The 26577-nt window shown below is 37.3% G+C and overlaps 2 protein-coding genes and 1 pseudogene across 4 annotated transcripts; 2 read left to right on the forward strand and 1 right to left on the reverse strand.

The window, feature by feature from the left end:
• Positions 1-8108: 8108 nt before the first annotated feature.
• Positions 8109-10481, forward strand: LOC137748684 (transcription factor HHO5-like). 2 transcript variants are annotated; one of them, XM_068488856.1, is made up of 5 exons: positions 8109-8545; positions 8646-8869; positions 8967-9375; positions 9623-9699; positions 9799-10481. In XM_068488856.1, exons 1-5 carry the CDS (start codon positions 8344-8346, stop codon positions 10027-10029), a joined length of 1143 nt encoding a protein of 380 aa, XP_068344957.1. In that variant the 5' UTR covers positions 8109-8343; the 3' UTR covers positions 10030-10481. The 2 variants fall into 2 exon arrangements, with proteins under 2 accessions (XP_068344957.1, XP_068344958.1); XM_068488857.1 differs by having other exon boundaries at positions 9626-9699.
• A 3171-nt stretch (positions 10482-13652) lies between these two features.
• Positions 13653-18935, forward strand: LOC137748511 (uncharacterized). Of its 2 annotated transcripts, none has more exons than XM_068488672.1 (10): positions 13653-14147; positions 14225-14326; positions 14411-14456; positions 14544-14619; positions 14695-15064; positions 15880-16129; positions 16479-16721; positions 16802-16921; positions 17667-18122; positions 18386-18935. In XM_068488672.1, exons 1-9 carry the CDS (start codon positions 14076-14078, stop codon positions 18113-18115), a joined length of 1728 nt encoding a protein of 575 aa, XP_068344773.1. In that variant the 5' UTR covers positions 13653-14075; the 3' UTR covers positions 18116-18122; positions 18386-18935. The 2 variants fall into 2 exon arrangements, with proteins under 2 accessions (XP_068344773.1, XP_068344772.1); XM_068488671.1 differs by having other exon boundaries at positions 13655-14147; positions 18469-18935.
• Positions 18936-19110: 175 nt separating this feature from the next.
• LOC137747840 (F-box/kelch-repeat protein At3g06240-like) lies at positions 19111-20073 on the reverse strand (annotated as a pseudogene).
• Between the last annotated feature and the right edge of the window lie 6504 nt (positions 20074-26577).

The raw sequence follows: 26577 nt of genomic DNA on the forward strand, positions 1-26577 counted from the left end.
ACCATTAAGTCCTAAAGGGGGCAAAACAAAGTTGAGTGGACCGAAAAGTAAAGTATTTCAAAAATTGATGTTTTTGGAAAATAATAAACCCTCGCTGAAAAACCTATACAGTTTTCAAGACTTGTATTACTCGTGTGTATAATAGTAAAGTACCCAATTAATAGTAATAGTGCAAGGATAATGTATAAAAATATTAAACAATATATCAAAAATGCTCATCAAAATCATGTTAGCACACAAGTTACATAAAAGGGAGCTACATGAACAGACTGGGTATATAAGTTATGTTCTATTTATACAATCACATGAACCTGGCGCTAAGCGCTCCCATACGAGTCATAGTTGCTTAATGCAATCTAGGGACACGCTGACACCTACTCTGGATCCAAAGTGAACGCATTGAACATACACATTAAGCTGGTCCTGGTCTGGACAGTGCAAATGAAAAAAGATAATGTGCAAACATGGATGATTAACAGATATAACACAAGCATAAACATGTCACAGTTGTAAACACAAAATAATGATAAAATAATAAGATATAAGACCTTTCTTATTTTCTAAGTCAAACATGGCATGTCACATACTCACATCACTTTTCTGGAACACATATAAGATAATAACTTGAAAGTAAAGACCCTCTCAAAGTTATGCAGTGGGGTTGTAGCCGTCTTGCCTAACTTGTCCTTGTGCTAAGTTTCTCCTATAATAAATTACCACACTAATCATTACATTAAAAAACATTAATGTAAAGAATCTAAATTTTCCATTTGTTTGGTAATTTCAGGAATTAAAAGTGGTCAAAAAGCGGTTCACATTACGTCACGCACAAGCTGCCACACGCCGGCTGGAGCCATCACACTTCAGCCAAATCCATCATGTACCAACTAAAGCAGTCACATGCCGCCAGGCTTGCTAGAGCAGTCACGCGCCGACTGGAGCCAAAACATCATGGTCATGCTCCAACACACGTTGGCTTAGCTAGCGATGGAATTATTTGTCAGTTGATAAAATATTTCGTTTAACTTAACATGAACTTTAATGACTATACTTGACGCTGTAATTCGTCAATTTTGAAGCAATATTATTTCTTATTCTCCAATGGTCTGTCGCCTGCGCTGTAATTCGTCAGCCGAGATTTCGCCATAATATAGGTTTTTCGTTGGATTTCAAAGCAGAGATAAAACTAATCCATTTCACATCCATTTTTCACACAAAAATATGTCAAAATGAAGTTAGGACCGAGAGGAAGATGATTTTACCTAATTTAAGGCCAAAAAATTGCTGGTAGTGGCCAGAATTTGGCTTGAAGACTGTCCAATAATATTCAATTATTAAACGTAACACATAAAAGTCGTCATTTGGCCATAGGCGAATTTGAATCACATTATTACTAGTCCATTGTGAGGCTAAGCCCACCTTCTTAGTGTAGATAATATCGTTTGTTCAAAAAAAAAAATCATCATTTGACCATATGTTGCCCTTCGAACATTCTTTTAACAGTTCTGTTATTGACTATTAATTCTAGTATTGTGAATTTTATAATATATAGTTGTCGTTATTGGAGATTTTCTTAAATAAAGAAAAATTACAATAATCTTCAACTTTATATACGTAACACAAAAAGGTTCTTGATTGGATTGCTCTTGTAGTTAGCAAGTTGATGACTAAGGGTTTGTTGTTTTCGTTGTTATAAATTCTGACTTTATGGACAAATTTTGCAACATCATAATGATCGCGTATCTATTACGGTATTTTGCTTTTCGAGACTCGATCCATTCTTGGCTTCCATTCATAAGCAATCGTCGCCCATTGATGGATGGAGATCCCAAATTTATTATAGATACTAATCATACAGTTAGACAACTTCCTACGCGCGTACGAAAATTATGTAGGATGTATGCGCTTTACTCATCTTATACGTGGATGCCCATTTTTCTCTAATTCATGCTACTTATTTTCCTTTATAATATTTACATATTCACTTTTCCTTTATAATATTTACATATTCACTTATCGTGCATTTTGAAGCAGTTATTTATTTTACATACAGTGTTATACGATTATGTAATTTTCGTTTGATATTAAAGTGTAAATACAAGTTATAGTATTTTTCTCACATGTATTTTCTTTCTCATTTGATAGTGTATAAAAAATGTTCGAGCAAATTATTGGTGAATTAATCCAGTGACTAGTGCCTTTCTGTTAAACTCACTGCATTCCAAATTTAAAATTTTTTTCATTCTCTATAGTTTAGATGAATTGAACTGTATCATATTCCTGTTAAAAATAAAAATAATTTTTTTCATAAGTTGACCAAATTGCCCTTAGTCTTCACATATTAGAGCATCTATAAGAAAAGCTGTAAAATCATTAAAGATCTATTTTAAAAAGCCAAATTTAAGAAACTCAGCTCCAACTGACTCTATAAGAGCACTTTCAGCCCTAACAAATAAGCTAGGTCAAAGTCCATTTTTCATGCCCAACCCCCCCCCCCCCCCAAAAAAAAAAATCCACTCCACCCCATCTCATTAGTTAGCCCAAAGTCTATCCCAGCTTTGATACCAGCCTAGAATAGACTGAGTGAGAAATTGGCCCATGTGATGTCACGCTGATGCCAACATGATGTCAGCTACATGATAAGAATTTTTTTGCGTCTGGTGTGTAGGAAACACTTGCGCATAGGCGTGCATTCTTGACAGCAATCAAAGGGTGGGCCCCGTGCTGCGCGCATTAATGGGACATGGGAAGTGACGTGGCGATGGCCGTTGGATTTCGAACGGTTAAAAAATTTTGAATTTCAAACCCAACGGCTAGTGACGTGGTAAAATCTGGACTGGTTGATTTTGGACAAAAAAACTCAAAAATAAAGAAAATGTCAAATTTCTTACTATTGGCCACATGTCCAATTTTGGGCTGTTGGATTTCAATCTTTTTGAGATCTAACGGTCCAGGTTAATTAATTTAATAAAAATTGTTTAAAATATAGAAAAAATAAAACAAAAATTTATTATTTTTTTTCTACAAAAACCTAACCATCATCTTCCACCTTACACCACATTTCAATATTTTCAACACTTTGAACCAAAGCTTTCATATACTTTTGTGTGAAAAAAAAATGGCTACTTGGGCAGTCATCGAAGATGTTACGTTGTGTGAATGCTGGGTTCAAGCTTCTCCTCATGACCCGATTATGAGTAATGAGATGTAGTTGCGAGAACTTTGGAGTAGAATTACTACATCGTTTTGCGAGAAGCTTGAAAAAAACGCAAGAAGTAATCAAGGTGTTCAAGGTCGTTGGAAAAAAATCAACAAATCGCTTACTTGTTGGAAAAATGTCATCTCTCATGTTGCTAATAATCTAAGTAGTGGCAGAAGTTTAGCGAATTAGGTTACAATATTTTTATTTATTTATTTGTATTACATCCGCATTTTATAATATTGTCTTATCCCGCATTAATTACCTTGATAATAAAATTGTCTTCTCCCGCATTTTATAAACACTTCAAGCACAAGCTTGGTACAATGTGAACGACAAAAACAAATCATCCAATCATTGGGAATGTTGGAATGTTGTCAAAGATTGTTCCAGATACAAACTTGTGCCAACTAGTCCAAAAATTATCATCTGCGGCATCCCTCTACACAGTCCGCTAGAAGCAAACCCGGACCGATAGAAAGGCAACGCATTTGAAGAGTCGGAAGGGACGCCTGAAGCAGTGCAGGAGCTGACTTGTCTGTCCTTAAGGCCTCAAGGTAAAAAAGTGGCAAAGAAAAAAGGGAGTTCTTCCAAGAATGACTACACAAAATATATGGACGAACTTACTCATAAAGGTGAACTGAACTTGCGCGAGACCCGGTTAGAGATGAGGCAAAAGCTGCGACTATGCAAGCAATCTTTGCAACTATTGAGAGATGTGATGCAGATATTAAGAGACAAAGAAAACTACTTAATCAAGAAAGGGAGATATTTTAAGAAGAAATGATGGCTTAAACAGACCGTGACACTATAAACAAGCCTCTAGTAGGAATGTCTCTGAATTCTAAATCTTTTTGGACATCGGAAAAAGAGAACATGGTGCGAATGAGGTGTGCAAGAAACGAGGGAACAAGTGAAGGGGGTTCTAGCTACATAGATCCTAGCACCACATATCATAGCTACTCAGACTTTATGTAATTTCTTATTTATTTTAGTACTTTATGTAATTTCATGTTTATTTTTAGTACTTTATTTTATTCAAACAAAATAAAATTACATAAACACACCAAATAAAATTACATAAACTCACCAAATAAACTTAAAAAAAAACACCAAATAAAATTACAAAAACACACCAAATAAAACTTAAAAAAAAACACACCAAATAAACTAAGAACTTTATTCTTCGACCACAAGCTCCTTTTAAGTTTCTTCACCTTGTTTCAAGCCCCACAAGTGCTCAATCAAGTCACCTTGATGGCTTAAGTGCATGTATGCTAGTTGCATTAAAGTGTACCGTTTAATGACCAATTGATTGTAACGTCCATCCATTTCCAATGGCTCGTGTTGCACAAGATCTTTGGTGCGGTCATGATCACAATCTATACATGTTATGGAATTGTTGATCGTGTCTAGCTCGTATTCATTGATGACATCATAATCATACTTATCTTCCACAATCATGTTGTGGAGAATGATACACGTCATCATGATGGATCGAAGAGCCTCTACATCAAACAATCTGGTAGCACCCCTGGCAATTGTCCAACAAGCTTGTAGGATACCAGAACAACGCTCCACATTCTTCGTACACCCCTCTTGACATCTTGTGAATTGTTTTTCCTTTTCACTTTTTGGATGTGGCACTGTTTTGACAAATGATGTCCACCTTGGGTAAACACTGTCTGTTAGGTAGTATGTTCCGTCGTACTTATGTCCATTGACCTAATATGTGACTTTCGGTGTTTTTCCTTGCAGCACTTCTTCGAATACTAGAGATTGGATAAGGACATTAAGGTCATTTTGAGCTCCTGAACATTGAAAAAATAATGCCAAATCCATGTATCAAATGATGCCACCGCTTCCAAAATTATACTTTTGGCTTATTTTCTGTCACCATAAGCTTCTTGCCACGCACTTGGACAGTTTTTCCATATCCAATTCATATAGTCGATGCTTCTAGTCATGCCAGGAAAGCCTCACATCTCACCATTTTTCAGAAGCCTTCGCAAGTCCATTGTTATGGGTTTCCAGAGGTACTCATTGGTGTAGAGGGTTTCAATTGTGGAGCAAAATCTCATCAGGGACTCTAGAACAATTGATTTTCTCATCCTTGTAATCTCATCCACTTGATTTGCAAATGCTCCATATGCAAGCATCTGCAAGGCAGCAGTAATTTTTTGCTTAGGACGGAGACCTACAACATGAAAAACATCTTTTTTTTTGCACAATGTATGAATCATGGTTGCAAACAGCAATCATGATTTTGTTGAACAAACTTTGTTCTATTATAAAACGACGTCTAAAAACATGATCTGGGAATACATTGTTGGGGATAAAATAATCTTCCAAGCGCTGTTCTAAAAATCCCCTCCTAGCACCGCCTAGGCATTAGGCGGTTGGTCACTGTCTTGATTAATGCATAGGCGTTTGAAAATTAAGAAATGGTGCCTAAACCTGCTGAGGTGCCTGCCTAAACCTCCTAGGCACTTGTCTAGAACTCCTAGGCTCCTGCCTAGTCTGCTCAAACCCGCCTAGGCACTCTCCTAGGTTGCGATTCACTTAGACATAAAATAGATAACTTTCATTCTGCATTTTTTTTCTTCAATAAATTATAAGAAACTTGTTGAATACTTAAATGAACACCCATTATATACTTGTTCCCCATGTTTTCATTATGTTCCAATACTTCATAATATATATGTCATTCTATTTGTAGTTTATGATGAAATTATATATATTTGAAGTATAAACAGACTTTTATTTACACGAAATATAATAGATTTACTTAAATCCGCCTAGCCCGCCTGAGCGCCCGCCTAGACTTCGCTTAGCCACCTAGGCGCTAGGCCCCAGTTCGCCAATCGACTAGCACCTAACGTCTTTTAGAACCTTGTTTCCAAGAGATCATTACCTCGTCTTTCCCTCTTTCTATCAAAGTTTGCGGCACATCTGGATTTGGAGATCTGACCCACAACTTGCATGACACGACATGAATGTGAGGTTCTCTGCCTTTCTAAGTTCATCATCCTCTTCCATTACGAACACCTCATCTGCACCATCCTCGAGATAGAACAATTCTTCATGTTCTGCCAACAATTTTTTTCTCTTCCTCATCGATTTCATACAATCTCATTGAAGAAGACATTGTTAAGAACTCAAGATTTAAAAATGTTGAAGAAAGGTTCTGAGCTAGTTTGAGTTTGGTATAAATTAGGATGGATGTAAGGTTTATATGGACAAAAAAGAAATGATAAGGTTGTGGATAATGCCACGTGGCACTACGTGATTGGTTGAAAATCTTATTGAAATCTATTTTAAAGGATTCTAAACTGATAGTGACACGTAGTGCGACAAGATTGATTCAAAATCTTATCAAAAATCTATCCACAAAATAGTATTTTCGGATAATGACACGTGGCATGACAAGATTGGTTAAAAATCCTGCCCGAAATTAAAAATAAAATTATTTTATAAAAAAAAATATTTTAATACAACTTGACTTGACACTTGCCCAGCTCATTTTTTAGGGGTGGAAATGCAATTGGCCAATTATTGTTAATTGCAGTAAATTACTATTCATTTGGGTGGATTAAATGGACTTTGGGCTATCTCATTTTTTACGGGTGGACTTGCTCTAAAGAGTCTCTATTATAACAAAGTTACTCTTTAATTTTATAGAGCAATTAGTTAAATATTAAAAAATTAATAAAACTTATGGGTCGGCTCGTGAGCCAAGAAAAAAGAGTGAGGATCCTCCCCGGGTCCTTTTTGTGAGGATCCCATGGATCCTCAAACCACATTCGTTCATCGTATATTGTGCGATCAGAAATCATTGTAATTTTTTTATTTAAAATTGAATATAAATAGTATCTGACGATAACTGGCCGCACAATTTATGATGAACGGATGTGATTGGAGGATCCCTTGAATCCTCACAAAGAGAATCCGACGAGAATCCTCTCTCAAGAAAAAAAAAAAAACCAAGAGAGAGACTGAGATTTTAGAAAGTGAATAGTTGAGTTTTTTCTTTTTGATATAAAAATAAAATAAAAAATTGTTCGAGATAAAAATTAAATATACTAATTTAAAATAAAAAGCGTTGTTTGAGAGGAAAAATTAAATATACTCGCCAAGATAATTTTCTAACACTATTCATCCGCTAGTAGAGAATGTAAATGGCAATCAACTGTTAACTTTTAATCTATAGTTTATGTGATTATAGTGGCCAATTTCGAAGTTGAGCCCTTCACGAAAGTTGTAAAGTTTGTCACTACAAGCGTAAATGTAATGACAAATTAACGATTAAATTTTGATCTAGATATTTTGTAGTAATGTACTAATATTTTTTCATTAGGCTCTTATTTTGGGGTCTGTAATACTTGAAAAACAAACGTGTTTTTATGTTTTGAAATAATATTTATGAGACAATGTGGTATGTATATACTAATTTAGTAATAATGTGGTATGTATATACTTATTTAGTATTATGTTTTCTTTGATTATTTATGAGTTTAAAATATATTTTCTTTAACAGGTAACAGATCAGGTCATATTACATGTTAATATCAACTGGTCGAGTTTGAGGCGGATCATACTACCTGTCCTTTTTAATGAATGTTACACGATATGACCTATTAAAATATTATATATAATATAAAAACGAACCAAACACCAAAAACACGATACATATGTCAGGCCTACACTACACTACACTACACTAACAAATATTTAACAAAACTATTGAAGAAGTTCAAGATCAATGATTCCTTTTAAATTCAACCCAGCCACCAAAGAATCTCGAAGAAGCGCCCCACAAAATAACAACCGAAAGTTTAAAAGACAAAAAAAAGAAAGAAAAAAAAGAAGGAAAATAATAATACTAATTGATAATTACAGTTTCGCCGCGTGAGTACGGATTCCAAAGATTCCCTTACTGCCGTGAAAACTCGTTTCCGACTGAGTCACCGAGTTGACCCAGAGACGCGACGATCCGCTTATGCGAACCACTGAATCTTTGTGTGCGTCCTGAATCTCAAATTCCCTATAAATTCGGGTCTCGCTGTTCCTAATCAGGATTTCATCTGGGCAATGCTCGAAATCGAGATAGAGAGAGAAAATTAACAACAACGAAGAGAGAGAAAATGGAGCTGCTGAGCTTGGACTCCAGTCCTCTGTTCGTCCCGAAAACAATCACCGACTTTCTCGCCCAGCTCGCCGCAATTAAAGATGGCTCTCAGAGGTCTTCAGAGCTCGATGGGTACGTGAAGAGATTGGAAGATGAACTCAGAAAGATTGAAGTTTTCAAGCGGGAGCTTCCTCTCTGCATGCTTCTCTTGAAGGATGGTGGGTTTCTGCTCTCTCTCTCTCTAACTTTCTCTCTCTAGGATTTGGTTTTTGTAATATTTTTGAGATGGGGTTTTGATTTGGTTCGATGGGCATGCAGCGATTGAGCGGTTGAAGGAGGAAGGAATGCGGTGGAGGCGAATGGACGAGCGGCCGGTGGTGGAGGAGTTCATGCCGTTGAAGGGCAATTCTGAGGAGGACGGAGGGGTAGTTTCGGGAAAGGAGAATATTGACAAGAAGAACTGGATGAGCTCTGCTCAGCTGTGGAACACGAGCATCAACGTTTTCGATTACACCAAACACAACTCTGTTGAACTTAAACTGGTTAATTTCTAAATTTCGCTTACTTATTTTTTTAACAGACTGAAACTTTATTGGGGCTTTGCTGAAATTTCATATTTTCTTGGATTTTTTTCGACAGGGGAATGAGGCAGATGATCGGTCGGTGCCTGAGAACCCAATTGTGGTGAGTAATAACAGAGCCGTGGAGGGGGCATTACTGGCATTCAGGGGACAGAATGAGCTCTCTGGTTTTGCAAAACCATGTTTGAAGGAAGACAAGGAGGTTTCCGAGGTTCCAAACCTTTGTCTTATGACTCCATTGATGTCTGAAGCACTGGCTGGTTCTGCAAACGCAAACTCTAAGACCAGCAATGGCTGCAAAGGCGGCGGTTTGGGTTCTGGTGTGGCAGGACAAGTGAAATTACTGAACAAACCTCAGCCCCAGCCACAGCAGCAGCAGCAATCCTTGAGGAAACCAAGGCGGTGCTGGTCCCCGGAGCTCCACCGCCGCTTTGTTGATGCCCTTCAGCAGCTTGGAGGAACAGAAGGTTGGAGCTTTGTGACTACAAAATATTGTAATTGTGTTGATATTAATTTCTTGACTTGAAATTGGAATTGGAAAAATTGATAAATTGCAAAATTTATTGTTGGTTTTTGGAGGAAATGCTTGATCTCTATGCTTTTAAACCAAACTACTTGAATTTAGTAGGTTTTTTTTCGAACAATTCGAATCGAATTCTCCTCTATGTTTTAATTATACGTGCTTGTTTCTAATTTGTGTTCTGTTTTTGGTAGTAGCCACTCCTAAGCAGATAAGAGAGCTTATGCAGGTGGAGGGTCTCACCAATGATGAAGTTAAGAGCCATTTGCAGGTTGGTTAATTACTTAATTAATAGTTATGTTTCTTTCATCTGCAAATCACAATTTAATTTTCCTATCTGAATTGTTTGCTCATATGTTTGTCTGTGCAGAAATACCGCCTTCACATCCGAAAGCTACCGCCTTCTGCTGCTGCCGGCCAAGGGAATGCCTTACTCATGTCCTTGGATCACAGTGGAGACCATTCTAAGGCAAACAACGTACAGTCTGGCTCTCCACAGGGTCCTCTCCTTGCGGGCGGGTATGCCAAAGGTCGATCCACAACTGGAGGCGAGTCAGGCAACAGCAGGGAAGCCGAAGAGGACGAGAAATCGGATGGATAAGAGTTCGAAAAGTGGAATCACAACAACAACAACCAAGGAGCTGGAGATGTACAGGGAGTCTCATCCAATCATCATCCCACATGAGTTTTGCAGATACAAACATACATGGGGAAAAATCTCAGTCTCTGAATTATGAGCATATAGTAGTAATAAGCTACCTTCAACAAAAAGAGGAGGATGTGGAGCTCAAGTTTTTTCTTTTTAGAGGTACTTTTAGAGAGAGAGAGAGAGAGAGAGAGAGAAGAATTTGCCATTGTAGAGCAAGTTTCTTCCTCTCTGGTTCTTTTATACAGGTTTAGTATTATGTAATGACCCCTTTTATTTAATTGTAGGAAGTGCCATGTTAATGTTTCCCAACATAATATTATTCAGTTTAATTTGTTCCTGTCGCTTAGTTTCTCTGTTGTATTAGCTATATGCTCAAATGTATGAACTGAAGGTTCAAACTGAGATCTCTATGGACTATGAATCTGCTAATTATTGTTTGCCTTCGGAAGTGCATTGGGGTCGCGGATATGACAGTTCCGGACTTGGAAGAGATCAAACCCTTCTCTTATCCTAACCCTCGGCGACATTCATCGTTAGGATTCGACATGAAAACCTGTATAGCTAGGTAGGGCCTGCCTTGCTTCTTGAATGTTTGTCGTCATCAAGCTTTTGTCCAACTTTTGTTCAACTGGGTCTTCTATATCTCGAATTTTCTATTTTTTCAGCAACATGGTCCTTGGAGGATTGGACTCTTATCCATTTGCTAGTTAACCTTTGCACCTGCATTGTCCTGGAATTCTTAGTAGCATGCCAGCTTCTCTCTCTCTCTCTCTCTCTCTCTCTCTCTCTCTCTGCTAATCACTTCTCATACAAACTTTTATTTTCCGTCATAATTGTAGTGTTAAGGTTAGTCGCACGAGCCCACAAGCTAATCATGATCATTAATGCATGTGGATACCATATTGTATTCACTGTTAGGACAAGCCTAAGCGTATGGGCAACTGATCCTAGTATCTTTTCTGTTGCAAATCCAATTCCATGCCACTATACGTATTCTTTTTAATCTTAGTGGTTTGCCTCAGATTAAATAATGGCTTATCTTCTGCAGCATCTCTACAAAAATTAGGTATTTGCCAGTATTGAAATTTCATCAGGGGTCACTGTCAAATAAGGATCTGGAGACCTAATTAATTATATAATCGATTTCTTAATTGACTTTCAGACTAATTAATGGGTCACATTATTTCTTAATATTATCCATTTACATTAACATTTGAATAATCTCATCTTACGGGCCAGGCTCATGCAAAGATAATGCAGTCACCTTCAAGATAATGCAAATATATATTTTTTCTAATGAATCTCTCAAAAGAGTTTGGTAGGTTGAGTGATCCCCCAAGAATCTTATGGGTTAGAAAATTAAATATTTCAAAAGATGATTTAAGTACCAAACATTTTCATATTTAAATTAGCTGAATGTCAATTATTTGATATATTTTTTAGTTTTTATTTGTCGGGTTTATGCATTCTTTAGATTTTATGGATTCTTTAGATTGTAAAGGAGCACAATCAGTGGTGGTGATGAAAACGTGTTGCAGTCAACTGTAATTAAAATTGTTGGATTAAGAAATGAGTCAATGACCTACGATTTTGGTTTGATTAAGTGTTTGGACTGTGTTTTATGCCAACAGATAATCCACTAGTAAAGTATCAACCAATCTTTGCAGCATAAACTACGGATCCGTTTTCAAACCAGCAAAGAAACTCTATGGGCATGTTTAGGGGATATTGATCTTCTATCGAGAATTGAACAAATACATACATTGTCAAACTATGCATTATTACGCCAACGTCATGCTATTTAGATGGTTCAATGTTGATGTAACTTTCCAAAGAAAGTCAACTATACATTTTTCTTCGATTTTGTAGAACTTTTTGCTCTAAAGAAGCGAAATCTCAAGATACTTTTTATTTGTGCGAGTTTGGTACCTTATTATTGAGATGGACATATGGTTATGCCATTGTTTTGAAGAACTATGGTTATACCATTTTTAGGAATGAGGATACCCCATGCACGATACGTTCTAGTACTCATGATAATAACAGTTTATATTTTTTTTCCCCATATTTCCTTTGTGGAGTCTATGGCACTACGCTGCCATGCTAAGAATAGTCTCTCAGTAGTATTAATGTTTGTCAGGAAAACAAAGGTTAACGGGAGATAGTGGCAGATATAGATTTTTTTTGTTTTTTATGTTTTTGAGTGTGCGAGGTATAAAAGCTTGGTATAGTGTTGTTGCTTATGCTTCTTTGTTGGTGGGCAGGTCTTAGCAATGATGGCACGGAAGGAATTGAGGAAAAAAGTGCGGATGGAAAATTTTGAGTGAAGTATGTCGATTTGGTATGAAATGGGTTTGGAATTCCCGTGTCACCCTTTCTTGCCCAATTGTCGAGATGGGCAAACTCATGTCTGATGGGGAGATTTTTCGAGGTATGAGTGGGTAGTTGCCAATGCAATAGCCTAATCAACATACGCAGTTTCTCTCTCTCACTGAACTCCATATCCCAGATCCAAAAGCGCCGTCGTCCCTTACTTTGCTCGAGGTAGATGACAGCCCGCTACTCCTCCTCCTCTTCCTTTCCTCCTCTCTTCTTTGCCCTTTCCTTCTTTTCCTCCCCTTTCATATCCTCTTTCCCTTCCCCATCCTTGCATCCACCTCCTCTTCCTTCCTTCTTTCTAGTCTCCTTCCTTCATTTTCATTCTCGGTTTTCCCTTGAGTTTTATCGTAGTTTTTCCTAAGCCGGATCTCAACTATCCCTAAGCTAGTCTTAGATTTGGGCTTCATGCCCTTTATCCGTCATTTTCCCCTTGCTTTTACTACTTTATGTCTTTTAATTTTCCTTCCTCCCTCCTCCCTAATTGTGATACTTCATCCCCATCCTACCATGTGCTTGGATCGGCAAGCTCCGATCAGAAATTGGATATCAGACCCACTTCCATCCCTCACTTCCCTTCCTCTAATAGGCATGCCAAATCCTCATCGAGACCAAGTGTTGGGTACTTTACATACCCATTAGCCTCACTCTACCCATATGTTACTTTCTTTGTATATATTTGCAGTGGTTTGTGAATGGGACTTGGATTTGGTGCCTACTTTCTCGGTTCGAAGTTTGGCTTCCTCTGAGGATGTAACAGTGTGGTCGTTGCTGCTGGAGATTAGGGTTTTTATTGTTTGTTTCATGCAACCTTCAGGCCTAACCTTGTGTGGCCCTTTCGTTGTATCTTGGGTTGCCGTTCTCATTTTGCTTGGGTCTGTTACTTTATTTATAGTTGTTTACCCAGTTCTTTTTGGACCTTATACTAGTTATTAATGTAATGAAAGATATCTTCCTTAATCAGAAAAAAAAATATAATAAAAAAATAATAAAAAAAGAAAAGAAAAAGTGGGTAGTTGCTCACCCTTGGCATTAAATGGGTCTGCCCATGACCGGAGACAATTAGAGACGATCACCTCCTTTGTAAGGATTTCTTATTTGCTTGTTTGAGAAAATTTTTTATAAAGCAGATTTACCGTCGTTATAGTGTCTCGAATTACTAATACAATAACATTTGTAAGACTCACCAAATGGTCTTGTAGTAGCCAGAATTGCAATAGTAACAACGTTCCAATTCCACTGTTTATTTTCCTACTTTGTTGGTGGGTATCTGTTATTTGTTCATTTTCCTTTTCTAAATTTCGACTTTTTACTTGATTTGTTTTCTTCTTTCTTCCATGGACATCTCCTGTAGTAATTTGTACCGGTACAATTAAAAACCTTTTCGTCTATTGCTACGAAAAGAGTTGTTTACCATGCCCACAAACTGTTTGTTGAAATGCCTAAATGAAAAAGGGGAAATGTCTTTGGGGCTTTTTTACTCGTTATTCTTAACATACAGGGATTAAGTCCAGTTAATTCAGTACTTAAATAGTCCAAGTCAGCCTACTACAAAAAGAGGGTTGCCTCCAAATTCATTCCCTTCCTCCCTCCGATCCCCTCGCAGCTTTGGTTCCAAAACCATGAGAGAACTCGTCACTCTTCAAGTTGGAAGCTTTGCAAACTATGTGGGCTCCCATTTCTGGAACTTCCAGGTACTTCTACAGCTTTGCCCAAAAACCCATTAACTGTTTCTTTTCTGCAAATTTCTAACATATTTATATGTTTGAAGGATGAACTACTCGGGTTGGCGGAGGACGCTTACGCCGACCCAGTGTTCAAGAATCAGTCTTTGAACATGGACGTGCTCTACCGCTCTGGTCAGACGCACCAGGTTTGCAGATATTTTACTTTTTCAATTGTTTTGCTTCTGGTTCACCTTCTTACTTAAGAGACTCGTGAATTTTGACATGAACAGGGCACTGTGACTTACACACCCCGCCTCGTTTCGGTTGATCTTCAAGGTACGTCAAAAATTTCAGTTGGGTTTGTGTATTTGTTGGCCTAGAATGTATGCGAGTGTCAATTTTCATTCTTTTTGCCTGTTGCAGGGTCCCTCGGGTCTTTGAGTTCACGCGGCACGTTGTATAATGAGGGTTCATCTGCATCATCAAATATTTTCACATGGTTAGACCCTTTTGGATTTGGTTTTTAAAAACTTGTGCATAGATGAATTTAGATATCCCCTGGACCAATGTGCAGGGGTGGTAATGTTTCTACTCAAGCCGCTGAGCCTCATAAGAAGAATTTGTTCTTACAAAGTTTATACGAGGAAGAGCAGGGGGATTTTTTGACTCTTCAAAATGGTGTCAATGGTGGGGAGGAGAGTTCTCGAAGGGAAATTCATGACAGCGAAATAGTGGAGAGTTTAGAAAATGGGGTCCAGTACTGGACTGATTTTTCAAAAGTTCACTATCATCCCCAAAGTTTATATGAATTGAGTGGTTTGTGGGTGGATCCTCAGAAATTTGACAATTACGGGATTGGAAGAGAATCCTTATCTGCGGGTTTACAGGGAGAAGAAGTTAGTGAGAGGCTTCGCTTTTTTGTAGAAGAGTGCGACCATATTCAGGTATATTTTTGTTGTACAAACCATTCTCCTATACTTTGATCCATTTACAATTTTTTTCTTGGCTTAGTTTGTTTTGGGGAGGGGATGAGTTTCGATCTAAAGCTGTCGGTTAGTGCTAGTCGAGTGAGTTTTGTTTTCTTAGGTAAGGCGCATGAGATGCCTACTTTGGTATATTAGCTACTACCCCAACCCTGTTTTCTGTTATGCATGTCTATTTCATATATGTAGATGCTTAAGTCGGAAGGGCTGGCAGTGTTCAAGAGTGAATTTGTTGTGCTTCTGAAATTTTTATTCAACTTATGGTATTATAGATCATCACATATTTCTGATATTACTTTCCTTTTGTTTTATTGGTCTTCATTAAGTATTCATCTGCAATACATCCAATTTTTGTTGTCAAATATACTTTAGAAGTACTATTTTCTATTAATCATGTACTTTATTTTAGCCTTGAGAAAGCCAAGACTGTCCAATATGGTGTATTAGTAATGTCTTTCTAGTTATATGGACAAATGTTAATTTGATTGAAACATCATCTATGACAATGACCTGTTCATTGTCCAAACTACATGAGCTATGTTTACATGGACAATTATCTGTTTTTGTTTTTGTTTTTGAGATTGATTGCTGCACTGGCTAATATTGACTTTGAATAAATCTTTCTTAGCCTTTTAAACATCAAGAGTAGAAGTAATATCCATATTTTCAGTTTCAAATGAGCTTCTGGTGCTCCTTTTTGGTATAAGCCTCTCAATGTTGGGGTTCAACATGAATATTGATTTAATGTATAACCTTGAGTCTTTGTATTTTGACAGGGTTTTCAATTCATCGTTGATGACTCAGGAGGTTTCTCTCCTCTAGCTGTGGATATTCTGGAGAGTATTGCAGATGAATACACAAATGCTCCAGTGATGCTTTATGCTGTGCGTGGTTCAGGTTCTTCCATGGACCCCAGAAGCCAGAAGCAGAGAGTCAGTAGGAAGCTTCACGATGCAGTTTCGTTTTCAATGCTGTCATCCTTATGCAAACTGATTGTTCCAGTCGGGCTACCCTCATTGAGTACAAGTAAGAAATTTTCCACTTGTCGAATGTATTATTCATACAATTGATTTTCAAGACTCTTCAGATTCATTTTACATGTTGCTCCAACATTGTGATTGTATGGCCTTTTTTCCCCTCGGATGCCCGGTGTCATCCTATTTATCATGATGAAATCATTAATATTCTTCTTAGGTAGTTAAATAGCCCCTCAAAAGAGTGTTGGCATAACTGATATGGAAGCTAGGTTTAAAAGCTTTATTTTGAACCAATGGTTTGCTATTTGGTTTCTATGGTCAGTGTAGATGCTCCCTTACTTTCTCTGTTCCGGATAAGTTTTCTTGTGGACTAATCATCTTTTCACTTGATTTGAAAGGCAAAGCTTCAAACTTTCTCAGCATCAATGATGAAAAGCCTTATCACTGCAGTGCAGCTTACGCTGCCACCCTACATTCTGTTAGTCTCCCTTTTCGAATGGAACCACTTGGGCCCACTGGAGACTCATCTTATGCTTCTGGTGCTGCGACTGTTAGTGAGGTTGTGCAAATCTTATCAGGGCAAGCTAGGCAAAATATGGTTGCCATTCTGGATGCTGCAATGCCATCCCCTTCTTTAGCTGGTATTTATTTTAATTGATTTTCATATCGGTCCCTCAATTAACAGCAGTGATTTTGGTTAATTATTTGGCATTTTAAACAGAGAATTCGCTTGGTGAGACTTTATTAAGGAATTTGCAGCCATTGACACCAGAGACAGCAGAAGATGTCGAGGACTTACAGTTAGTAGAATCCATGACAGTCCATGGGGCCCTAGGATCAGGTACATTTTAGATCAGTAAGGCATCAGTTTTTCCTTATTATGTCTTCTTTAGTTTCCTAGAGAACATTAAGGATAGTTCATATTTTGCGCTTCTGGCTTATCGTTCAATGATCATATTTTCTGAATATGAAATTTAGTGAACGCTCTAGTTGCCTTAGTGACTAGAGCAGTGTAGCTTTGGGTGTTGGCATTAAATAGAGCTAAAATCTTAAAGCTATATGCTTTTTTTGTTTGGGCGACATTTTATTCACTAGTAATCAAATCTGGTGGTATCTGTTAACTGGAACTCGGGAGAGGCTTAAAACCATCTATCATAGGTTACAAGATATGTGTGCCCTATATGGTACATTACAAAGAACTGTTTTAGTTCCTGAATATGTATTCCCTGGCAAAACCATCCCTAAAAATGTCCACTCTGGTGATAACTGTAGTCCTTTTCCATCTTATTCTTGTCATTAGTTCACTGTCATTTTGATTACATTATGAATCATTTGTGCATTTCATTGCAGTATAATGTATACGTAACTTGTTATTTCAGAGGAAATATGAGTCTAGTGCTTGTGGAATTGCAAAGCCTCTCATTGTTGAAACTTAAATTTCCACTCTTTTGATATGGTACCCGAACAAATTAGTTTGACAACTGATGGTGTGAGTTTGGGAGGGGGAAAAAAGGTATGAAATGTACCATTGGACTGGTGTGGACTGGATGCTTATTATATTTTAACTCATTGTTTGTGTTCAACAGGAGGTCATCGGGCATCAATTTCTGAAGTTACGGATACAGTTCATGCTGCCTATGAACATGCAATAACAAGGCCAATGTTCTGCCATCTGTCAGTGGCTCAATGTCCTCTTCCAATACCTTTGCCTTTTCCTTCAATCTTTGGCAACCTTGTTGGCCAACATGGTGAACTTTTGAGCACGCCAATTGTTGGTTCCCCATCAAGGGGATCACTTGATGTTCATTCCATCCCTATGGCAGCTAGACTACGGTCTAGCAGTGCCATCTTGCCATTTTTGGAGAATAGGTTGGGTGGCCTTCGTAGCTGTGGGATTCCCAGAGGAGCACCTGGGGCGGAGTTAGTTAGAAGTTGGGGCTTTGCAAAGGATGAATTAGAAGACATGGGTGAGATGCTGTCTAAAATGATTGCGACACTGGATCCACATTCTCAACTGTCATCTGATTCAGATTAATTTTCTGGTTAGTGTCTCTATGCCTCTCTCCTTTACATTTATTCTTTGTATATTATATAAGTGACAGTCGTTGGTCAATCATAGCACCTCTTGAGTCCTTCACCTTTACTTAATTGGATTTCCTTTACCTTTTAGTTTTGCTCACTCAATTCTTCGGGCCGCCCTGGTATTTGCTAATATTTGTTTAGTTTCTATAATCGAAATAAAAAAGTCGACCAACCATATCTATATGAATTTGACCAAGTTATAATGATAATGATGCATGTGCAGACATGATTCAACATTTTAGGGGGGTTGAATGTGAAGCTTTCTTTGCCTGGGGAAAGCAACTACTAACGCGCAATTTTACGCAGGTGGAGATATGTGGAAGTGCGGAAAGAATGGGTTTGACATGGCTGGATCTGGAAACAGAGAGAGAGAGAGCTGTACAAGCTGTCAATTTGTGGTGAAAGTCAAAGATGTATGTTCGAAACTCGGAATACAGGGCAAACCGGTAAAGGATGAGAGACCAACGAGCAATGAATTTCTATACTGCTGAATATTTTGAGTTAATCATTCACATTGTCTTGTTTTCTGCTCCAATATATTTGGGAAGATCTGTGTGCCTATGTAAAATCTTTGTAGTTTTTACGTTCGGTTCTAAAATTATGTGGATATAATACTAAGACGTTTCATGTCGCAACTCTCAGAAAAGACTTAAGAGTACTTGGATTTAACGGAGGACATGACACAAAACCGAATGCAATGACATTCTAGGATTCATATAGCCGACCTTACTTAGTGGGAAAATGCTTTGTTGTTGTTCTTGTATCGATTTTCAATTTCATGGACAAAGTATTTGGACACAATGCCACCAGTTACGTAGTTGAAGTTCAATAGTATCTATAAACATGTTAACAGTCGATTTGTTTGTCGATATTAAGTGGTTTCGTTTACTACATGAGAATTGATATGGCTACTAGACGGTATGGGAGAAGTAATTACTTTGTTATTTGCTAGAAGCTCGTCGAAATTGTGGCAACCATAAGAAGCTCGTCGGTATTCCAAAATGTGAATGGCATTCCAAATCCGGCAATTGGTATGATGGTCAAATGTTTTGTCCAAGAACCCTTAACGCCCCCAAAGTTGAAATCCATTTTCCGCATACCAATGGATTTACAAATCCCACTTTCTATGTGAAAAGGAAAAAAGAGCGACGGATTCATTCCACACTGTATGGCTCACATAACATTCGTTTGTACCTTGTAAACTATCCGGCACGGATACCTCGGAAAATGATTCGTCATCGATGTTGAACGAAAGGATGACTTTCTTGTGTTCATCTACGGTTTGTTTGAACTCATATTATACACATCCGCCGTGCGAAGGTGAAACAAAATCCAAAAACCCTCGAAATGCATTACGATTCTAACAACTTTGTAGTCTCTAGCTTTTCGATCGTAGCCAAATCCCACAGCTACTCCTGTGGACTGCAATATGTTCATTTCTTTCGGGGGAGGGAGATGAAGGCACGACTTGGGAAGAAGCTTGGATTCCTTTAGCGCCGCATTGCATAGAAAAACCTTTTTTCGGAGTAACCCTTTAGGCATATAATTCCCTGACAATGGCCTGTAAAGTCCAAATACTCATGCCTTAGCCCTCAAGACAATGGAACATTGAGGTCGAGATCTTGAAGGTAATAGACACCACTATCGTTGTCATTGCAAAGATCTACAAGCGACAATTAAACTTTCTTCGAGTCATCGTTGGTTTCAATGAGGATGCAACACTTGGAAACGATGTAAATTGTTGTAGGTGGATGAAAATCTGTTGTCTCTGGATTCGGAGAGGTGTACATCCACAAAGCTAGGGTTGTTGCCACGATTTTACGAGCGCATCTGAATGGCAATAGAGATTTCGGAGGAAGCCATGACAAGATATGCAGCACCATTTCTTCTGGTTTTGCAAAAGTCTGCCATTTTCTGAGAAATGACAAAATGGACAGGAGCAAATCCCAAGAACAATACTGCAAATTAAACGTATACAAAATAAATCTAGAAATTTGGAAAAAGTGGTTACTCTTTTTTATTTCTTATCAATTCAAGGCAAAGCAGTGTGTACGTCTCCTTGCACTCGAGTTGAATCTCTCTACGTGTAGTAGTTTAGAATAGAAATAAAAAAACTATTTTTGCTTTCAATGCTTTGAAATGAAGCCAATTGATTGTACAGAGGAAATCCAACTGGTTTGTAGCTAGAAATGAAATTTGCGGATAAAAAACTGTTTATGGTAATTAATTTGTTTATCTTAAATGTAAATATTTGTTAGTACTACTTTAACTCAGTTGAGGACCTTGGAAATATTTTTTGAGAAATTAATCAAAATAATTAGTTTTCAAAATCCCAATTGCTAAATGATCAGTTTTTAAGTATATCGTTGAGCAGTTCATCGATTGAGAATTTGAGAGAATCACTATTGAGATTTCAAAATCCCAATTGCTAAAATAATTATTTTTTAAAATCCTGATTGAATACACATTAAATTTTAGAGAACTAAAAGAATTAAAATCCGTCAAAATCCCAATTGAATACACCCCCCTTGATTTCTAATCATTTGAACCAACTTTCCTAGATTGTTTTGGTTGTGTAGAACCAATGAATCAAATCCCAATGAGATTTTTCTTATGAAATGAATCAAATCGGGTCTTTTTTTCTTCAGAATTAACCGGTTTCGAACTGATGGACATCTACACCAAAATTTCAGTTCAATTATGATGAACATCAAAATTTTAATTTACACATACAAATCTCTGCTACTGCTAGAGTTATGGCAGAAATATTGCTTGTAGAGGTTTCTTGGGCTCTACGGTTCATAAAATATGCCTCCGGCTGCTGCTCCATGAAACTAAGCGTCCGCGACGCAATTGCCGACACCAATTTTAAAAATCTTTTGGTTATTTTTCACATGCTTCAAATGCGTTTTCACATGCTTAATTTTGACGGAAAATCTCATAAGGTTGAAGCAAAGAGTCGATACTCCATATTTCTTAAATTCCTATTTATAAATTTTTAATTTAATAAAGATAAAATTCATTCATGTGAAACGAGATCACATCATCACGCCATCTAACGTTTTAATCAGTCAACTTGATTCTTAATATAATCCTATCCTTGTCAAATAAAAACACAAATGAATCGATCGAGGAACAATAAACTCATTCTTCCAATTACTTTTAAACAGTTAGCCGACTAAAGCGATAAAGGAAATTGAAATTTCACCATAAACTCAATTGATAATATGGAGAATAGTTCAACTTCTTATAAGTACACACAAAGTGTTTCTTAATGGGTGACATGGAGCATGTGTAATCCTTGAATTTCACACGTATGCCAAACTACTAGGATACCATGAAAAAAAGTTGAGATTCACTATAAGATAAATTGGTAATATGAAAAGTAGCACAACTCCTTATAAGTTTGGTGTTATATCATTGTCCTTTTTATAAGAAGAAAAACCGGTTTCTCATGAACGATAAAGATTCACGAACACACACAATCTAAGTAAATTATCAAAATTGGTTATCATCGTGATTTTCGTGAGATCGTTGGGTTTAAATTCAAATATTTGAGACAATTTTGTGTGAAACCAATTTTTCTTGAGACAGTATTCTATCATTCAATATATAATTTTTCCTTGGATATAGTATTGGTCAATCCTTCCTCGTGTGGAAAACTAATTTTCTATGTTATTGTTGGGGCTGCTATGCCTCTGAGCTGTTTTGACGTAGTTTTTTTTATTTTTATTTTTTATATCGGTCCCTTTTTTTGTTCGAAACGCCTTTGTTAACCAAAAAATAAATAAATAAAAATCTATAATATTAATAAGTTAATAAAATGGAAGCAGTGGCGGAATTAGAATTTTAGCTCAGGAAGGTCACAAAAGTCTCACCATAAATTGCTCTCCTGATCAACGAAAAATAAGGATTTTCCGTTTCCTAAGCTGCCGACCACCATCATTTGGGTTAGGCTTGTCATCCTCTTCCTCAACTCAACCCCATGTCTAGTATTATGACTCAGATTCAAAACAAAAGTCCTTTTCAGCAGAAAAGAAAGGAAGGAGGATGGGAATAAAAAAAATAAGAAAAAAAGAGAAAGCATAAGTAATAGCATTAAAATACTTCAAGGAATAAAATAAAAGGATAAAGCAAAATTAACATAAAAAACCAGCACTCTCAAAACACTCAGTGACACATGTTAACTACATAATAGCCACCAGCGTTAAATCAAACTTGTGAAGGAAAAAGAAAAGAAAATATTTTGGCTGGACACTAATGCCATGAAAAATCTTAAGAAATCAGAAGAATAACTCTAATTTTTTATGTGTGAAAACAGTGGTAAGATATGACACATCCCGACCGAGATCTGGTCATGCTGGCCGTCACGTGGAAGTGACGTAACCATGTGCACAGTGCGGAAGCTAATAAATAAAAATAAAAGTACGAATAAAAACAATCCTAGCTATACACAAAGTAAATAACATACATGTGCAAGCGTAAGTGTGAAAAACAAAGTTCAAAGCACAAAAGACCTAGTGCAGTCCGGGAGAAACAACACTAAATAAACACACCCAAAGGTGGTCCTACACTGATGATAATCTGTCAAATAGGTCGGGAAATTCCTCTGGAGAGCCACCAAAAGCGCTAGCCAAACTAGAACCTGGAGAGGCGCAAAACATAAAGCGTGAGTGGGCAAAAACAAAGCTTTTCAAAAATCATTTCATAAACAAAGTTCTAACCCCTCGCCTTAAAACCTGTATACTTCCCAGAAAAATAGAATATATACATATATATAAATCATGCTCGGAAATATGCCATGCCAAATGCCTCGAAATAAAATGCAAGTACTCAGGTAATGCCAAACAATGCCATGTAATCTGTCAGCCGGAGTCACTTAACGTGACTTGTACGGCTGAATATAGAGCTCAAATCTCTAACTCACTAACTATACCTGCACACGAGTCAGAACCACCTAAAGTAGTCTGTACGACAGGATAGGTGTATAATAAGTACGCTCAAGTGCTACGATCACGTGAAGACTGGGCGAATAATCGCGGGTCACCTACGAGTCGGAACCACCTAAAGTGGTCTGTACGACAGGACTGTGCACCTAACTTGGATCCAAGATGAGCGTGTGGTGCGGGAGGTGAACATCACGTGAAGGACTGTGCCCAACTCTGGGCGGGAGCAATAACACCGGGGGTGCAGGTTATGAGCTCTTTATGCATCTCAAATCACTACTGAACATAAACATAAACCATAACTTACCTAGTACTTACCTGTGCGTCCGCAGCACCAACACACATATATACATGCAACTAATAATGCATAATTAAATGGGCAAACATAATGCATGGCATATAAACGTATAAACATTTCATTCACTTTCTAGGAAAAATAGAAGTATATAGGTATATACGGAAAACCAAAAGCCCACTCACTGGTATGTAGAAGGGTCGTAACCCCCTTGCCTCGAGTGACCACGCTCGTCCTCTGGATAGGTCTTACCTATATGCAAAACAACTATAAATACGTTAATTTTAAAGCACATAACCAACACTACGAAATAACTTCTCATACAATGCTCAAATGGGGTGTATGAATACACCAACGTGATCTACTCAACCTCATGAACATCCCCATATTTTAAAAATAATTTTCCGATGCAGCACGTGCCCCCACGCGCCGGCCAAGGCATGGCCACACGCGCAGGCACATGCCTGGCACACTGACGGCGTCAGTTAACACCATCAAGAATATTCCGTTAAATCTAACTAATGTCGTTAACGCCGTTAGGAATATTCCGTCCAAACTGACGGAATATTCCGTCATCTTCTCCGGCCAAACTCCGGCGCCATTGCCGGCGCCGGAAAACCGGGAAATTTTCTAAACTTGATATCTCACTCATTTTTCAACCAAATTTCACAAAATTGGTACCAAAATGAAGCTTACAACAAGAGGAACAAATCCATACCACTTTCAAGCACTAAAACCCACAGAAACTCGTCGGGAAAACACCACCAACTCCGGCCAAACCTGCAACTCACGATCCTAACGTCCAAAACCTTCAAACGAACCACCCCGAGCCTCCTAAGGACCTCACCAAGCTTCCTACAAGCTTGAAATTCCCAAAAACACAAGAATTAACGTGTGCATGAACAGTGACCAAAATCGGGGATCTCGAGTTCGACGTGAAAACGAAGGTATCCATACCTGAAATGGGTATGGTTGAACTCCTAAAGACCTCATGAGCACAAATATGTAGTTTGTTTCCTCGATCTGTGACAATTTCAAGGGTTTGTGGTGTTGTCCATATGAAAAGGATAGGAAAGGGAGAGAGAGAAAGTCTCGAGACAAGGTAGAGAGAGAGAAATGAGCAGGGTATGTGTGTGGTCCAACATCAACCAATCAAAACCCAAAAACGACCACACGACGAAACAACCATACTAGGGGCAAAACCATCATTTCATCCCTACGGTACGAAAAGTCCCGGATGGGCTGTCACAGATAGATCTGGTACCATTTTGGTCCTTACATGACTTCGCCCATGAATGGAAGTGGAAAAAAATGCTAAACTCCAAGTGTAGAAATCATTATCCAAATTTCTTTTAGGAAATGAGAAAAGAAATTTCATTTAAGCAACTATAGTTTGTATACAAAATTTAAAACAAGGGAATTAGAAAAGAAAATTCATCTGGTCACTTGTTATGTTCTGTCTAATCATTAGTTAGTGCGTGCAACCTCAAGTGATTTTTTTTTTTTTTGAACAAAAAATATTATCTACACTAAGAGGAGGAGGGTTGGTTTAACCTCATAATGGGCTAGCAATAAAATGTGATTCAAATTCACCGTTAGCAAAATTCTAACAAAGTTGATCAAAATGACCATAGTTACACATTTTGATGAGTTGAGAAACCAATAATAATGAATTTTTAATTGAAAGACTATTATTCCAATTTGATTAAAATTAAAAAACTATTATTATAATTTCCTCTTAAACTAATATGAAATTGGCACCTGTGCAAGTTGAACGTCTTTGTTTAAAACGAAGGTAATTAAACTGTCACAGCTACCAGAGTGAGCTTTACAGTTTTACAGGGGCAGCTGTTTCTGTTTGCCTGTCTTGTCCAAAATGCATGGCAATGGCATGCACTTTCATGCACCCAATAATAATTATTTTATTGTTTGAAAGGTCGTCAAAAGACTTTTCACCTACTTTTAATCTGGTTTTAGCAAGTCAAATATAAAGCGGTGAAAGCATTGTGGTCGATCACCAACTGCTGGCTTCAAAGTTGAGGCTGTGACCAAAGTGGACCCACCGCACAGTTTTTCTTCTTCCTTTTCCATATCTTCACGTCTGTACCATCTGAACACACATTACATTATTTATGGAAAAGTTGTGATGGACGTGTTAATTCCTATAAAGCTAGCCCTAATCCCCATATCATACATCTCTTTGGTTGACCTCAACTTTTCTTCAGAATGCTAAAAGAACTCTCTATGAACCTTTTCACGTACTATTTGCTACCTCGCATTGCTATCTCACAGTTTATTGGTAATTTACTTGAAGTGATAAAGAATCATGAAGAGTCTCACGTTTGAGAGAATCCTACTAGAATTTCTCCCTTTTCTTTCTTGGAGAGAGAAATCATTTAATCAGTCTTTCAATTAGTTACTTCAAAGTTCAAACAACCACCAAGACACGTGTGTGCACAAGTTTAAAAAAAAAAGAGCAATGAAGATTATTTGCTTAAAAACAAGACTTGCAAGTAACACTAATTATTATAAGCACTTTAAAATTCTCATTTTGCCTTGCTCTCTTTGTTTAATTTTAAATTCAAAGAGTGCTGTTGACTTTTTAAGAGTGCAAATAGCGGCTATATATATATATATATCTCAAAACAAAGGAAAGGTTGAGTGCAAAATGACTATTAATAATAATTTTCTTATTTCATTAAAAAAAATCTTATTTAAATTTAAAATGAATAGTGTGAGTGTAAAGTCACTATAAAATATATGTTAATTCGTTCTGATAATAAAGGAACTTCTCTCTTAAAAAAATAATAATAATAATAAGGGAAGATCTAATTTGACTAGTTGGAGATAATTAAGTTGGATTCAAATACCCAAAAAAAAAGAGGCATGTAACGTGAAACCCACATTTCCACAATGCACATTTAATTATGCAACACAAACCAAATCCATGCTACAATATTTTGACCACTAGTTCAACACAATTATCAGTTTTCTAAGGCTGAAACAATATTAAGTGGGAAGTTCACACACAAAAATTAATAACAATGACACTCATCAAATTCATAATAGAGATGGTAATGTGTTGAGTCCTTGCATGTCAGTATGAGTTCAAACCTCATCAGTGACTAATATAACATCTAAATGTAAACAAAATCTACCGTTTGACAAAAAATA

This window comes from Pyrus communis, chromosome 10 (genome assembly GCF_963583255.1).
Source record: "Pyrus communis chromosome 10, drPyrComm1.1, whole genome shotgun sequence".
In the NCBI taxonomy this organism is placed as follows: Eukaryota; Viridiplantae; Streptophyta; class Magnoliopsida; order Rosales; family Rosaceae; genus Pyrus; species Pyrus communis.